Raw genomic sequence first — 17226 nt, forward strand, 5'->3', positions numbered from 1 at the left:
CATGAGGTTGCTTTGGCAGATAATGTGAAGGTAAACCCGAAGGGTTTCTGTAAGTATATTAAGAGTAAAAGGGTAGTAAGGGACAGAATTGGTCCTCTAGAAGATCAGAGTGGTCGTCTATGTGTGGAGCCTCATGAGATGGGGGAGATCTTAAACAGTTTTTTTGCATCTGTATTTACTCAGGAAACTGGCATAGCGTATATGGAAGGATGGGAAACAAGCAGTAGTATCATGGAACATACAGAGATTAAAGAAGAGGAGGTGCTTGCTGCCTTACAGCGAATAAAGGTAGATAAATCCCCCGGCACTGACATGATATTTCCTCGGACCTTGAGAGAGACTAGTGTGGAAATTGCACAAGCCCTGACAGAAATATTTAAAATGTTCTTAGCCACGGTTGCGGTGCCGGAGGATTGGAGAGTAGCTCAGGTTGTTCCATTGTTTAAAAAAGGCTCCAAAAGTAAACCAGGTAATTACAGGCCGGTGAGCCTGACATCAGTAGTAGGTAAATTATTGGAAGGTGTTTTGAGAGATCGGATATACAAGTATTTGGACAGCCAAGAGCTGATTAAGGAGAGTCAGCATGGCTTTGTGCGTGGTAGATCGTGTTTAACGAAACTTGTAGAGTTTTTCGAGGAGGTTACCAAGAAAGTAGAAGAAGGAAAGGCTGTGGATGTTATATACATGGGCTTTAGTAAGGCCTTTGACAAGGTCCCACGTGGGAGGTTAGTTCAGAAGGTTCAGACACTAGGTATCCACGGAGAGGTTGTAAACTGGATTTGAAATTGGCTGTGTAGGAGAAGACAGAGAGTGGTAGTGGATGATTGCTTCTCAGACTGGAGGCCTGTGACTAGTGGTGTTCCTCAGGGATCTGTGCTGGGACCATTGTTGTTTTTTGTCTATATCAATGATCGAGATGATAATGTGGTAAATTGGATCAGCAAGTTTGCTGATGACACTAAGATTGGAGGCGTTGTGGACAGCGAGGAAGGCTTTCAAAGCCTGCAGAGGGATCTAGACCAACTGGAAAAATGGGCCAGAAAATGACAGATGGAATTTAATGCAGACAAGTGTGAGGTGTTGCATTTTGGAACAACAAGTCAAGGTAGGACATACACAGTAGGGCACTAAAGAGTGCAGAGGAACAAAGGGATCTGGGAGTTCAGGTACATAATTCCCTGAAAGTGGCGTCACAGGTAGACAGGGTTGTAAAGAAGGCTTTTGGCATCCTGGCATTCATAAATCAAAGTACAGGTGGCCCCCGTTTTTCGAACGTTCGCTTTACGACAGCTCGCTGTTACGAAGGACCTACGTTAGAGTGTCAAAAAAAGCCAAATTAAATCCTGATGAAGGGTCTTGGCCCGAAACATCATTTAGAAAGCGTCTTTTTCACATAATTCAATAAAGGGTTTAAGTTTTCTTTAAATAAATTCTTGAAGTTTTTAGTAATTGTTACATCTAGATATGTAAATTGACTTGTAACAACTTGGAATGGAAATTTGGCATTTGATGACATTAGGTCATTTAAAGGAAATAGCTCACTTTTATGTAAGTTCAGCTTATATCTTGAAAAAAAACTAAACTGGGAAATTAAAGAAAGAACCAAAGGTAAAGAAATTTCAGTGTTAGAGATGAAAAGTAAAATATCATCAGCGTATAACGAAATTTTATGAGTCATACCTTCCCTTAGTATATCAGAAATGTCCTTAGATTCTCGAAATGTTATTGCTAAGGGTTCTATAGCTGTAAAATTATGAGAGGCATAGATAGAGTGTACAGACAATATATTTTCCCAGGATTGAAGTACCTAATACCAGAGGGTATGCATTTAAGGTGAGAGGGGTAATTTCAAAGGAGATGTAGAAACAGAGAAAACTTACAGCATAATACAGGCCCTTCGGCCCACAAAGTTGTGCCCAACATGTCCCTACCTTAGAAATTACTAGGTTTACCCATAGCCCTCTATTTTTCTAAACTCCATGTACCTATCCAAAAGTCTCTTAAAAGACCCTATCGTAACTGCCTCCACCACCATTGCTGGCAGCCCATTCCACGCACTCACCACTCTCTGCGTAAAAAAAACTTACCTCTGACATCTCCTCTGTACCTACTCCCCAGCACCTTAAACCTGTGTCCTCTTGTGGCAACTATTTCAGCCCTGGGAAAAAGCCTCTGACTTCCCACATGATCAATGCCTCTCATCATCTTTATCAGGTCCCCTCTCATCCTCCATCGCTCCAAGGAGAAAAGGCCGAGTTCACTCAACCTATTCTCATAAGGCATGCTCCCCAATCCAGACAACATCCTTGTAAATCTCTTCTGCACCCTTTCTATGACTTCCACATCCTTCCTGTAGTGAGGTGACCAGAACTGAGCACAGTACTCCAAGTGGGGTCTGACCAGAATTCTATAGAGCTGCCTCATGTTCGAGCAAGCGTTCCTAGAGTGACTGCCCGAGGACATACATCTGCTGCTGGCCGATGCAGATTTCAGTGACCCCCGGAAGGTGGCGGCCCGGGCAGACGTGCTGTGGAAAGCCAAGAGGGAGAGCTTGGTGTCCGTCCGTCAGATTACCAGGCCACGCGCACAACAGCAGATCACACCAGGCCCAGCAGGGGGGCGCACACAACACGGAGGCAGGAGTGAGGAGGCCAGTGAACAGTGGTGTTTCTACCACCAGCGGTGGGGCACAAAAGCCCGCCGTTGTCACCCACCCTGCAAGGGCAAGGGCCAAGGCCAGGGCCAGCTGCCGCTAATGACTATGGCGGCTGGCCAGCAGGACAGCCTCTTGTACGTCTGGGACAAACAGTCGGGACGCCACTTCTTGGTCGACACCGGAGCGGAGATCAGCGTCTTGCCCCCGACGGGGTACGGCACCAGCAACAGGAAGCCAGGACCCACCCTGAGGGCCGCAAATGGCAGCACGATACGGACCTACGGCACCCGCACAGTGCAACTGCAATTTGGCGCCAGCCGGTTCACGTGGGACTTCACACTGGCCGCCGTGGCCCAACCACTCCTGGGGGCGGACTTCTTGCGAGCTCACAGCCTACTGGTCGACTTGCAAGGGAAAAGACTGGTACATGCCGAGACTTTACAGACATTCTCCCTGGGTGAAGCCAAGTTCCCGGCCCCACACCTGGACTCCATCACGCTGTTGGACAACGAATTCACCAAAATCTTGGCGGACTTTCCATCGATTCTGGCACCGCAGTTCACGGCAGCCATGCCCAGACACGGGGTTCAGCACCACATCCCGACCAAGGTACCACCCCTCTACGCCCGCGTTCGAAGGCTCCGCCTGGCGAAGGAGGAGTTCAAGAGGATGGAGGAATTGGGGATCGTACGGATGTCCGACAGCCTGTGGGCCTCCTCCCTGCACATGGTGCCCAAAGCGGCTGGGGGTTGGAGACCATGCGGCGACTACCGCAGACTGAACGAGGCTACAACTCCAGACCGCTACCACGTGCCGCACATACAGGACTTTGCAGCAAACCTGCACGGGGCAAGAATCTTTTCCAAAGTAGACCTCGTCCGGGGATACCATCAAATCCCGGTGCACCCTGAAGACATCCCCAAAACAGCACTTATTACCCCGTTCGGCCTGTTCGAGTTCCTCTGAATGCCGTTCAGCCTGAAGAATGCTGCACAAACGTTCCAGTGGCTAATGGATGCGGTGGGATGCGACGTGGACTTTGTGTTCATCTATTTGGACGACATTCTTATAGCCAGCAGTAGTCGCCAGGAGCATCTGTCCCACCTCTGCCAGCTCTACTCCCGCCTGAGTGATTTCAGCCTCACAATCAACCTGGTCAAATGCCAGTTTGGTCTCGATACCATCGACTTCCTGGGCCACAGGATTACCAAAGACGGAGCAACACCTCTGCCCGCCAAGGTAGACGCGATCCGCCACTTTGCCCAGCCCAACACGGTCAAAGGCCTGCAGGAATTCGTTGGTATGGTGAACTTCTACCACCATTTCCTTCCCTCAGCAGCCCGTATCATGCGGCCTTTGTACACCCTGATGTCGGGTAAAGGCAAGGACATTACTTGGGACGAGGAGGCTGCAGCCGCTTTCATTAAAGCTAAGGAAGCCTTGGCAGATGCCGCGATGCTGCTGCACCCCAGAACGGACGTTCCGACCGCACTCACGGTGGACGCATCCGACACAGCAGTCGGTGGGGTGCTGGAGCAGCTCATCGATGGGTGCTGGCAACCCTTGGCATTCTTCAGCAAGCACCTACGACAACCCGAACTCAAGTACAGTGCTTTTGACCGGGAGCTGTTGGCACTGTATCTGGCAATCCGGCATTTCAGATACTTCTTAGAAGGCAGGCCGTTCACGGACCACAAACCATTGACCTTCGTGTTCACGAAGGTGTCCGATCCCTTGTTGGCTCGCCAGCAGCGACATCTGTCCTACATTTCCGAGTACACGACGGACATCCAGCATGTCTCGGGAAAGGACAACGTTGTGGCGGACACACTCTCCAGACAAGCTGTCCAGGCCCTGTCCCTGGGGGTGGACTATGCAGCACTGGCGGAGGCGCAGCAGGCAGACAACGAGATGCCCAGCTACAGGACCGCAGTCTTGGGTTTGCAGCTGCAGGACTTTCTCTTAGGCCCAGGTGAGAGGACCCTCCTATGCGACGTGGCTACCGGACAACCTCGCCCCATCGTCCCGGCAGCCTGGAGGTGGCGAGTTTTTGACTCCATACATGGTTTGGCGCACCCATCTATCAGGACAACCGTCCAGCTGGTCTCCAGCAAGTTTGCGTGGCACGGACTTCGCAAGCAGGTCAGTGCATGGGCCAGAACGTGCGCGCAGTGCCAAACAGCCAAGGTGCAACGGCACACTAAAGCCCCGCCGCAGCAGTTCGAACCCATCCACCGGAGGTTCGACCACATTCATGTGGATATCGTGGGCCCCCTACCAGTGTCCCAAGGAGTGCGGTCCTTCCTAACTATGGTAGACCGGTTCACGAGGTGGCCAGAGGCGGTCCCGCTCACCAACACATCTGCCGATTCCTGCGCCTGAGCACTGATTGCAACCTGGGTAGCATGTTTCGGGGAACCGGTCCACATTACCTCCGACAGAGGTGCCCAGTTCACCTCCAGCCTGTGGTCGGCTGTGGCCAGCCTGTTGGGAACGCAGCTACACCACACTACTGCCTACCACCCACAGTCGAACGGACTAGTGGAACGCTTCCACCGTCACTTGAAGTCAGCTCTCATGGCCCGCCTGAGAGGACCTAACTGGGTGGACGAGCTTCCCTGGGTCCTGCTTGGAATTCGCACAGCGCCCAAAGAGGATCTGCATGCCTCGTCGGCCGAGCTGGTGTACGGCGCACCCCTGACCATCCCAGGAGAGTTCATACCAGCCCCAAGGGGGCAAGAGGAAGAACCCGCAGCAGTCCTGGACAGACTACGCGAGAGGCTCGGCAACCTGACCCCCATACCGACTGCACAGCACGGACGGACCCCGACCCATGTACCCAAAGACCTGCAGAACTGTAAGTTTGCGTTTGTACGAAGGGGCGGACACCAGGCACCACTACAGCGGCTGTACGAGGGGCCGTTCAAGATGATCAACAACAACGGGTCCACGTACGTTCTGGACATTGGGGGGAAAGAGGAGGTTTTCACGGTGGACCGACTCAAACCAGCCCATGTGGACTTGGCGCAGCCGGTCGAGGTTCAGGCACTGCGGCGCAGAGGCAGACCTCCCAAACAGAGGCTGATTCAGACTGTGGACATTGGGGGTGTATCACCGGTTCTGGGGGGGAGGGGGGGTTATGTGGTGACCCACTTTCTGCGCAGGCAAACCAGCTCACAAATAGTCACAGCGCCGGGAGCGACTTTGGTAATGCAGCTCTGACGTCATTTCCGCCCGGAGAGGGCGGGCGCTAGGGATTAAATGCCAACGCCACGAAGTTCGAATAAACTAGTCTCGAAATGACTTACCAACTGCGTGTCGTTATTTCAGCGCTGTGTGTAGCACATCGTTACAGGCTATCTCTACTCCCTTTCTTGAATAAAGGAACAACATCCGCAATCCTCCAGAACCTCTCCCATCCCCATTTGATGATTCAAAGATCATCGCCAGAGGCTCAGCAATCTCCTCCCTTGCCTCTCACAGTAGCCTGGGGTACATCTCATCTGGTCCTGGGGACTTATCCAACTTGATGCTTTCCAAAAGCTCCAGCGCATCCTCTTTCTTAATATCTACATGCTCAAGCTTTTCAGTCTGCTGCAAGTCATCACTACAATCACCAAGATCCTTTTCCATAGTGAACACTGAAGTAAAGTATTCATTAAGTACCTCTGCTATTTCCTCCGGTTCCTTACACACTTTCCCACTGTCACACTTAATAAGTCCTATTCTTTCACGTCTCATCCTCTTGATCTTCACATACTTGTAGAATGCCTTGGGGGTTTTCCTTAATCTTGCCCGCCAAGGCCTTCTCATGACCCCTTCTGGCTCTCCTAATTTCCCTTTTAAGCTCCTTCCTGTTAGCCTTATAATCTTCTAGATCTCTAACATTACCTAGCTCTCTGAACCTTTTGTAAGCTTTACTTTTCTTCTTGACTAGATTTATTACAGTCTTTGTACACCATGGTTCCTGTACCCTACCATAACTTCCCTGACTCACTGGAGTGTGAAGGGCATTATGTTTTACACAGACAGTGGTGGGTGCCTGGAATGCCCTGCTTGGGGTGGTGGTATAAGCAGAGACATTAAGAAACATTTAGATAGGTACATGAATGTGAGGAAAGTGGAAGTGGACATTGTGTAGGCAGAGGGGATTAGTTTAGTTAGCATTTGATTGCTAATTTAATTGGTTTGGCACAAGATTGTTGGCTGAGGGGCCTGTTCCTGTGCTGTGCTGTTCTATGTTCTATGTTCAAACAAAGACTGATCATCATCAATGTGCAAATACAAAGTTTCATTTAACCCTGGGAGTATTGTGGTAGAGGTTTTTTTTAATAACCATTAGAAAATGGTTATTAGAAAACATCTATGAGTGCCACGGTAGCCTAGTGGTTAGCGCAACACTATCACAGCTCGGGGCATTGAAGTTCGGAGTTTAATCCTGGTATCCTCTGTAAGGAGTTTGTACGTCTTACTCCGGGTGCTCCAGTTTCCTCCCACAGTCCAAAGATGTACTGATTAGTAGGTTAATTGGTCATTGTAAATTGTCATGTGATTAGGCTAGGTTATTGGATGGCACAGCTCGAAGGACTGGAAAGCCCTATTCCATGCAGTATCTCAATAAATAAATAAATTTGTTTTGAAAGAATAGTAATTTCCTATATCTTAAGTAATTTAATTTGGTCCACCAATATAAAGACACTTGATTTACTTCAGATGTCATCTTTTGAGACAATTTAAAGTCAAGCTGCCTACTAAATTCTTGTAGCAAATGTTCCTAGGGGCAAGATGCTTCACAGTTGTAATTTTCTTGTATTATTCATTTCAAACTTTTCTGCTGTGAATTGCTGTTTGTGTGAAGTGTCAATAAGGGCTATGGTGATCTTGAACCAACTTGACCAGGATTTGAGAATACAGGGGCCAAGAAGAGGATGAATTCTGTTTCAAAATAAGTGCAGAGTTAGTTAAAGAAGAATGTTTAAATTAACAAAGATGAAAAAAAAAACTATTTTAGTAAGTTTCTAATTGAAGGAATAATCCCCTTTCATTATTTGTTTTTGATTTTTGGGCTTGAGAGCATGTAAAAAGAAAGCATTGCATATCCTCGTAATTACTTGACTTTCTATGGTGAGTTTAATAGACAATGTGGAAATGTCAGTAGATACAAAGTTGGTTGCATAAGTGGCTGGTCAGTACCCCCGCTTCCTTCCATAGAGGTAAAATTTGTGAAGCTAACTAGATTAGCTTTCCTGCCTTTATAAAGCTAACAGGAAAGCAGCACAAGTGCTCTATCAATGTGCAGCAACTTGCCAATAACTGATTAGCTTTTCCTTGCCACAAATTGCTTGTCATTTTGCACATGAATAACAGCAGTTGTTCACGTACAGTTATTAATTTCAACATGTTCGAGCCCTTGCAATAAAATGGTGGCGTATTGAAGAAACAAACCTGTAGCAAAAATTACACCCACTCCCCTTCGCACTACCCCCGATAATCTGCAGGATTCAGTGGCATATTTTCTGAGGAATTGGCTTTATGACTGTAAGACATTATGTTTTATGACTGTCGATTTATTTATTTTAATGAAGTACAGAAAAAACAAAGAAATTTATATCAGAATCGGGTTTAATATCACCGGCATATGTCGTGAAATTTGTTGTTTTGCGGCAGCACTACATTGTATATGTCAGTTAAATTAATTAAGATGTGCAAAAAAAGTGGTGAGGTGGTGTTTGTGGGTTCATTGTCCATTCAGAAATGGGATGGCAGAGGGGAAGAAGCTGTTTTTGAATCACTGAGCATGTGCCTTCAGGCTTCTGTACTTCCTTTCTGATGGTAGCAATAAGAAGAGGGCATGTCCTGGACGATGGGAGTCATTAATGATGGATGGCACCTTTTCGAGGCATTGCTCCTTGAAGATGTTCTGGATGCTATGGAGGCTAGTGCCCATGATAGATCTGACTGAGTTCACAACTTTTTGCAGTTTATTTTGAACCTGTGCAGTAGCCCCAACCCCCTCCCCCCCCATACCAGGCGGTGATGCAGCCAGTTAGAATGCTCCCCACATTATATCTGTAGAAATTTGAAACTGTGTTTAGTGACATACCAGATCTTCTCAAAATCCTAATAGACTATAGCTGCTGTTGTGCTTTGTTTGTAGCTACATGGATATGTTGGGCCCAGGATAGATCCTCAGAGATGTTGACACCCAAACGTTTGTAATTGTTCACTCTTTTGATTGACTACCAATCGACAATATTATTTGCAAGTAAATATTATAAGTGAAAATGGCAGAAATAGTGTAGTGGGAAATTTTGTGGAAGAGAAATTATATCCTTGGATATTAGATTTCGATATTGGTGGAAAACAGATCATGTTATGTTGATTGTTATGTAATCTGCAATGTAGTCTGTTTGACTTCAGTAAAACTAAATATCACATAAGGTACATAAACAGATATTTGATGTGATAACTGGTTGATTTTACATTTAAAATCCAAATTCAGTTCAATTCCTTTGATTTTTTTCATAGTCAACTCTCATTATGACCATCTTTTTGGAATAATACATTGTACTTCAAAATAGAGTTTCTTCTGTATTTCAGTGGGTTTTCCACAAAGATTCAAACCTGATAGATTTATATGTTTACAAGAGATTCTACAGATGTTGGAAATCTTGGGCAACACAAAATGCTGGAGGAACTCAACAAGTCAGGCAGCGTCTGTTGAGGGGAATAAAGAGTCAATTTTCAGACTGAGACCTTTCACTAGGTTCCTATATTAGTGGTTTGTTTTATTGAATCTCTTTAAGATCTTATTTCAAGAGTACAGTCTTTGAGTCAGAAAATGGAGGAGGAGGAATATTGGCAAGTAAATGTGGATCTAGAAGAGAGACTTTTGGCCTGATCTTGCTTCTCTATTCCACCCCTTTTCTTTGCCACACTACCACATTCGTAATGCCCACTGCCACCATTTCCCCCACCCCCATTCCTGCAACTGTTCAGATCCTGAGGGTCTCATGTATACACTCTTAGCATACCCAGAATCCAGCAACGTACTCTCACTTATAATAGGGGTTCTGGTATTAGTGTGAAGAGGTCCCATCTTCTGAAATGCAAGAGGTGAAAAAATTAAGAAGGGGGGTTCTTGGGCAAATGTCAACGGTCAGGATTCATGATTGTTTAATGCAATTTCCTGTACACAAGTGCATAGGAGAACAAAATAATTGTTACTCTGGATCCGATGCAAGACAAATAAAACACAAAATATAAAGAATAGAATAATAATAAATCAATGCAATACATATAAATATATAAGATAGCTTCTATACATAGATTGATTGCTTGTCCATAAAGTAACGCTAGGTTGTACATTAGGTGGCTAATGGGAAATAATAAAGTACTGGTGGAGTTAAAGGGTGGAGGTGTTGATCAGCCTTGCTGCTTGGGGAAAGTAACTGTTTTTGAGTCTGGTGGTCCTGGAGTGGATGCTACGTAACCTCCTCCCTGATGGGAGTAGGACAAAAAGCCCATGAACACTGAGAACTAGAACTAGATGTTGTGAGGTGACTGTTTCTAGACAATCTAGAAGCTTTAGAGACCTGCCTACCTTAATGTGGGGGAGAAAAATCAGTATTACAAGTTTAACTTAATTGTGATGCACTCTATAACTGAATAGTCATGAAAATTCTATGATCTGACTCAGGAACATGATGATCACTTTCACTTGATTCTAAAGGATAGTTAAATTAATTCTGGATTTATCTGACAGAACCTGATGTACGGTGTGACATCTGTATGTTTGCCATCCTTAAGAATGAGAACAAACAGGAATCAGCACCTAACATAAGAGATCCTGCAGATGCTGGAAATCCAAAGCAACACACACAAAATGCTCAATGAGCTCAGCAGCTCAGGCAGCATTTATGGAAGTGAACAAACAGTTGACGTTTTGGGATTCATCGGGAATGGAAAGGAAGGGGGAAGAAGCCAGAATAAGAAAGTAGGGGGAGGGAAGGAGTACAAGCTGGCAGGTTATAGGTGAAACCAGGTGAGGGGAGAGGCAGGTAGGTGGGGAGGGAGGATGAAGTGAGAAGCTGGGAGATGATCGGTGGAAAAAGTAAAGGGCTGAAGAAGAAGGGATGTGATAGGAGGAGAGTGGACCATGGGAGAAAGGGAAGGAGGAGCACTGTAGGTGTGATAGACTGGTAAGGAGAAGAGAAGGAATAAGAGGGGAGCCAGAATGGGAAAGAAAAAAGGGGAGGGAGGGAAAAACTACTGGAAATTGGAGAAATTGATGTTCATGGCATTAGCTTGAAGGCTACCCAAGCGAAATGTGGGGTACCACTTATCTAACTTGAGCATGCCCTCATTGTGGCAAATCAACACACCAGCAGGGACACTGGACTCAGAAAGGAAAGTCAGAGTGAAAAAATAGGTGTGTAGATCTCATAGCCAGGATTTCTAATCTACAAATATCATCTTGCTATTTGTGACCATTAGAATTACAAGACCGTAAGGTACTGAAGTCATTTCATTGTTTTGAGAGAATTTTGTCCAGTTGTTTTTACTTCATCTAATCATGTGAGCTTTCCTGTGCAGGACTGAAGAAGTGCCATGCCAGCTAAGTATAACCGTTATCTTCTATCTGCCATCTCGGGTGGATGTGAAAGATCTCTGCGATTTAGGGATTTCTCCCCAGTGCTCTGGTCATTATATATAACTCACAGTTAGCATCAATATGATACATTAACTGGCCTTTAATCTCATTGTTGACTAAGGAACCACGATGTCTGTTATATTTTGTCATATTAAAGCAGTTTAAAACAATTAATTGCCTGTAAAACACAAGAGTTGGCTAAAGAAAAGGGGGCTATATAAATGCAAGTTTTCCTATTTGCCCTTGAAATGAACTGGTTTTCAGGGATTCCTGAAACTTAAACATGTCATTTAGAATTATATCATTTCCCCCACTGTTTCCTTGGATACAAAGCACCCTTATCTGCTTGGCAAAGCGCATTTGTATCTACTTGCTCTATGATTTCTAAAGCCAACAATATAAATGCAGCACAAATACATTGCCATTCAAATTGAAATTGTATTTTTTAATTGTTTTAACTAATTAATTTGTCAAGAATTCCAGCCAAGTAACCAGTACTAACAGCTGACAACACCATTAGACTTCATTATATTTGTTTTACATGCTTTTGAAGTACAGTAATGCTGAGCCTCAAATAAGATTTCTGGAAATCCATTGCATTCAGATTTAATTAGTCAACTGTTACCATTCTTGTAAGTTAATTAGTTCAGTGCTTTTCTGAAAAAAAAAAGTAGTTTAAAGAAGATTAATATTTGTTCTCTTAAGGGCAATTTAATCTTGTTGTCTGTTCTTGCCAAAAACCATCAACACTTAGTAGCTGTAAGATATTTACCTTCCTTTTCATTGGGCCTGTTTTGGAATTTCATGTTTTAATCTTGACTCAAAGTATTTTCAAGAACATTTTAAGGCTGACCATACAAATGGAGAGAAATTCATTTTTTATCACTAAAGTTGGCAATATTATTACATTTGGATACTTGATGTTAAATGTTGAATTTACCTACCAGCAACTATTTACACTTCATCAAGAAAATGCCTGAAAATTTTGAAACATGTCATCACTTTGTGGCTTCAGTTTCTCACTGGAGAAATGGCAAAATTTAGGACAAAAATTAGGTGAGTAGTCTTTTTATTTAGCAACAGTATACCTACATAAATATGATGATAGCCTTATTTATTTATTTAAAGATACAGCACGGAACAGGTCCTACCAGGCCAACAAGCCATACAGTCTAGCAACCCACTTATTTAACACTAGCCTATTCACAGCACCATTTACAATGACCAGTTAACCTCCCAACTATATGTCTTTGCACTGTGGGAAAGAACCAGAGCACCTAGAGGAATCCCACACGGTCACAGGGAGAATACAGAAACTCCTTACAGCCGGCGCTGGAATTAAACTTCAAGCTCTGATGCCCTGAGCTGTGATGCACTACCCTGTGCCCCAATGTTCTGCCAATTTCCATGTAATGGCCATACGATTGACAGCCCAGTTGTTTTGTTAGAGGATGATACATTCGCTAAGGATATCAAGTAACTGGACAATTGCCAAATGCCAGGGAATGACATAATCAATGCAGCAAATCTTTTCTGATAGCCTGGTCTAATCTAGGTGAGCTATTTTTTCCTAAAGGATTGTTAAGTCTATAGCAGTATGCCTGGCATCATGCAAGCTTCTCCAAGCAAAGATATAATTAGACAGAAGACAGCAAAATACCATCTGTAATCTTTTTTTTTCATTTATTTTTTTTATTGAAGTTCATCATCAAACAAACATTTCCATAAGCAACACGAGTGAATCTGCAGATGCTGGAAATAAATAAAAACACAAAATGCTGGCAGAACTCAGCAGGCCAGACAGCATCTATGGGAGGAGGTAGTGACGACGTTTCGGGCCGAAACCCTTCATCAGGAGTGCAGTAACATGGGATGGTCGAGGGGGGATAAGAAGTGGGGGGAGGGATAAAGTAGAGAGCTAGGAAGTGATAGGTTGGAGGGAAATGGGCTAGGGGGAAGGTGGAGAATAATGGGAAATAAAAGAGAAAGAAAGGTAGGGCTGGGGGGAGATTATAGTGAGGGGGGAAAAAAGAGGAAGAGAACCAGACTAAAATAATAGATAGGGATGGGGGTAAGGGGGGGGCAGGGGTATCAATGGAGGTCTGTGAGTTGAATGTTCATGCCGGCAGGTAGGAGGCTACCTAGGCGGGAGATAAGGTATTGCTCCATTGACCTGCGTGTGGCCTCACAGGGATGAGTGCCCGGAGGGAGGTCGGTGGGGAGGGATGAGGGAGATGAATGGACAAGGGAGTCGCGTAGGGAGCGATCCCTGCGGAAAGCCAAGAGTGGGGGGAGGGGAAGATGTGGCTGGTGGTGGGATCACGTAGGAGGTGGCGGAAGTTACGGAGGATTATACGTTGGATCTGTAGGCTGGTAGGGTGATAGGTGAGGACCAGGGGGACTCTATCCCTGGTGGGCTGGTGGGGGGATGGGGTGAGGGCAGAGGTACGTGAAATACGGGAGACGCGATGGAGGGCAGAGTTGATAGTGGACGAAGGGAAGCCCCTTTCTTTAAAAAAGGAAGACATCTCCTTTGTCCTAGAATGAAAGGCCTCATCCTGAGAGCAGATGCGGCGGAGGCGGAGGAATTGAGAGAAAGGGATAGCATTTTTGCAGGAGACAGGGTGGGAGGAGGAATAGTCTAGGTAGCTGTGGGAGTTAGTAGGTTTGTAGTAGACGTCGGTGGATAGCCTGTCTCCAGAGATAGAAACAGAGAAATCTGGAAAGGGGAGGGAGGTGTTGGAAATAGGCCAGGTGAATTTGAGGGCGGGGTGAAAGTTGGAGGCGAAGTTAATGAAGTCGACGAACTCAGCATGTGTGCAGGAAGCAGCGCCGATGCAGTCATCGATATAACGTAGGAAAAGAGGAGGACAGATACCGGTGTAGGCTTGGAACATAGATTGCTCCACATGGCTACAAAAAGGCAGGCATAGCTAGGACCCATGTGGGTGCCTACACCTTTAGTTGGAGGAAGTGGGAGGAGCCAAAGGAGAAATTGTTAAGGGTGAGGTCTAATTCCACAAGGTGGAGAAGAGTAGTGGTAGAGGGTGACTGGCTGGGTCTGGAATCCAGGAAGAAACGGAGAGCTTGGAGACCTTCCTGGTGGGGGATAGAGGTATATAGGGACTGGACGTCCATGGTGAAAATGAGGCGGTGGGGGCCAGGGAACTTGAAATCTTTGAAGAGATGTAAAGCATGGGAAGTATCACGGACATAGGTGGGAAGGGATTGAACAAGGGGAGATAAAACAGAGTCGAGATAGGCAGAAATGAGTTCAGTGGGGCAGGAGCAAGCAGAGACAATGGGTCTGCCTGGACAGGCAGGTTTGTGAATCTTAGGTAGGAGGTAGAAACGGGAAGTGCGGGTTGTGGGAACTGTAAGTTTGGTGGCCGTGGATGGGAGATCTTCCGAGCTGATGAGATCGGAAATGGTTTAGGAGACAATGGACTGGTGCTCCCTAGTGGGGTCATTGCCCAGGGGTAGATAAGAGGAGGTGCCAGCGAGTTGTCGTCGTGCCTCCGCTATGTACAGACATTAACCGTCTCAACTTCACCACCCCTTGCTCCAATTCCGACCTTACCCCCTCTGAACGGTCTGCTCTCCATTCCCTCCACAACAATCCCAACCTTACCATCAAACCCGCTGAATACCCGGACTATTCCTCTTCCCACCCTGTCTCTTGCAAAAATGCTATCCCCTTCTCACAATTCCTCCGTCTCCGCCGCATCTGCTCTCAGGATGAGGCTTTTCATTCCAGGACGAAGGAGATGTCTTCCTTTTTTAAACAAAGGGGCTTCCCTTCGTCCACCATCAACTCTGCTCTCAAACGCATCTCTCCCATTTCCCGCACATCTGCCCTCACCCCATCCATCCACCACCCCACTCGGGATAGGGTTCCCCCTGGTCCTCACCTATCACCCTACCAGCCTACAGATCCAACGTATAATCCTCCGTAACTTCCGCCACCTCCTACGTGATCCCACCACCACATCTTCCCCTCCCCCCCCCACTCTCGGCTTTCCGCAGGGATCGCTCCCTACACGACTCCCTTGTGCATTCATCCCTCCCCACCGACCTCCCTCCGGGCACTGTCTGATACAGTTAGATCCCATCTTGATAAAACACTCAAAGTTTAGCAGGGTATGAAGTTTGAAATCTAATCCTTTCTTATTTTAATATAAGCTTTACTTCAGAGTATTCTTTACGTTTCTGCAGGACCACAAGGGGGTAATCTTGGTCGAAATATATTAATTTATCATCTAAAAATACCCTCTTCTTACCCCAGACCCTTCGTAGAATCTCCACCTTGGTACTGTATCGAAGGAATTTAATTATTATTGAGCGTGTCTTATCTGCTCTATCTCGGGTAGGCTTTGGGACGAGCACACGATGCGCTCTCTCGATTTCCAGCTCGATAGTTGAGGGAAACTCCAGCACGTCCCGCAGCAACTTTCTGACAAACTCCGTCATAGCCAAGCCTTCCGCTCCTTCGGGAACATTGTATATTCTGGTATTTTTCCGCCGTGATCTTCCCTCCAGGTCAAACAGTTTAGCTTCTTGTTGATTTAATAATTTTATCGTCTTACTTAGTATCCGTTCCACGTTTTGAACGCGATCTTCCACCTTTTCAAGTCTGCACTTTATTTCCTTTGCATCTTCCCAGCCGTGACTTGCTAGCCTGACTTCACCAAAATTCCGAATGCGCTGAGTTATTGGAGTTTTAATGTACATTGCTGTAAACTATAATAGAGAGGGCTCGGACAGATAACGTAGCATTACTTGACCCCAGTTGGCATTGGGTTTGGATTTGATGACAGTATCTACAGTATGTCAAGCATTAAAAATATATTTGGGTAAATATCTTCAGACTTGGTAGTCACTATCCATGTACATAACTGATTGCTGTGAATGCCTTGTACGACAACCTTGACTGCTATTCCATGTTGAAATTAAATACCACCTTTTCTGTAATTCTATAGAAGTGACATTCTCACTTAAACGTGTTCATATTGTCCATGCGGCTTTAGACCACCTGGACAACACAAACACCTCCGTCAGGATGCTGTTCATCGACTATAGCTCAGCATTTAATACCATCATTCCCACAATCCTGATTGAGAAGTTGCAGAGCCTGGGCCTCTGTACCTCCTTCTGTAATTGGATCCTCGACTTCCTAACCGGAAGACTACAATCTGTGTGGATTGGTGATAACATCTCCTCCTCGCTGACGATCAACACTGGTGCACCTTGGGGGGGGGGGGGGTGCTTTGCCCACTGCTCTATACTCTATATACCCATGATGGTGTGGCTAGGCACAATTCAAATACCATCTATAAATTTGTTGACGATACAACCCTTGTTGGTAAAATCTCAGATCGTGACAAGAGGGCATACAGGAATGAGATAATGCCAGCTAGTAGAGTGATGCCGCAGCAACAACCTGGCACTCAGCGTCAGTAAGACGAAAGAGCTGATTGTGCACTTCTGGAAGAGTAAGATGAAGGAACAGAGGGATCAGAAGTGGAGAGAGTGAGTGATTTCAAGTTCCTGGGTGTTAAGATCTCTGAGGATCTAACCTGGTCCCAACATATTGATGCAGTTATAAAGAAAGCAAGACAGCGTCTATACCTTATTAGGAGTTTTGAATACACTCAAAAACTTCTGTAGTTGTACTGTGGAGAGCATTCTGACAGGCTGCATCACTGTCTGGTATGGGGGGGAGGGGGAGGCTACTGCACAGGACCGAAAGAAGCTGCAGAAGGTTGTAAATTTAGTTGGCACCATCTTGGGTACTAGACTACAAAGTACCCAGGACATCTTCACAGAGCAGTGTCCAGTATTAAGGACCTCCAGCACCACCCAGGGCATGCCCTTTTCTCACTGTTACCATCAGGAAGGAGGTACAGAAGCCTGAAGG

General features: G+C 45.8%; 1 protein-coding gene across 9 annotated transcripts in view; it reads left to right on the top strand.

The window, feature by feature from the left end:
• LOC140716930 (centrosomal protein of 164 kDa-like) overlaps positions 1–17226 on the top strand; it is a 265508-nt gene that overhangs the window by 131807 nt on the left and 116475 nt on the right. For 8 of the 9 annotated variants that reach the window (XR_012096388.1, XM_073030055.1, XM_073030054.1 and 5 more), the window contains one exon: positions 184–288. The exons of the other annotated variant lie outside the window; for it this stretch is intronic. Coding sequence is in view for 7 of the 8 variants with exons in the window: in XM_073030055.1 (XP_072886156.1) it covers positions 184–288 (105 nt within the window). In the remaining variant the exon portion in view is untranslated. The remainder of the gene's footprint in view (positions 1–183; positions 289–17226) is intronic. 9 annotated transcript variants of the gene reach the window in all.

This window comes from Hemitrygon akajei, chromosome 26 (genome assembly GCF_048418815.1).
Source record: "Hemitrygon akajei chromosome 26, sHemAka1.3, whole genome shotgun sequence".
In the NCBI taxonomy this organism is placed as follows: Eukaryota; Metazoa; Chordata; class Chondrichthyes; order Myliobatiformes; family Dasyatidae; genus Hemitrygon; species Hemitrygon akajei.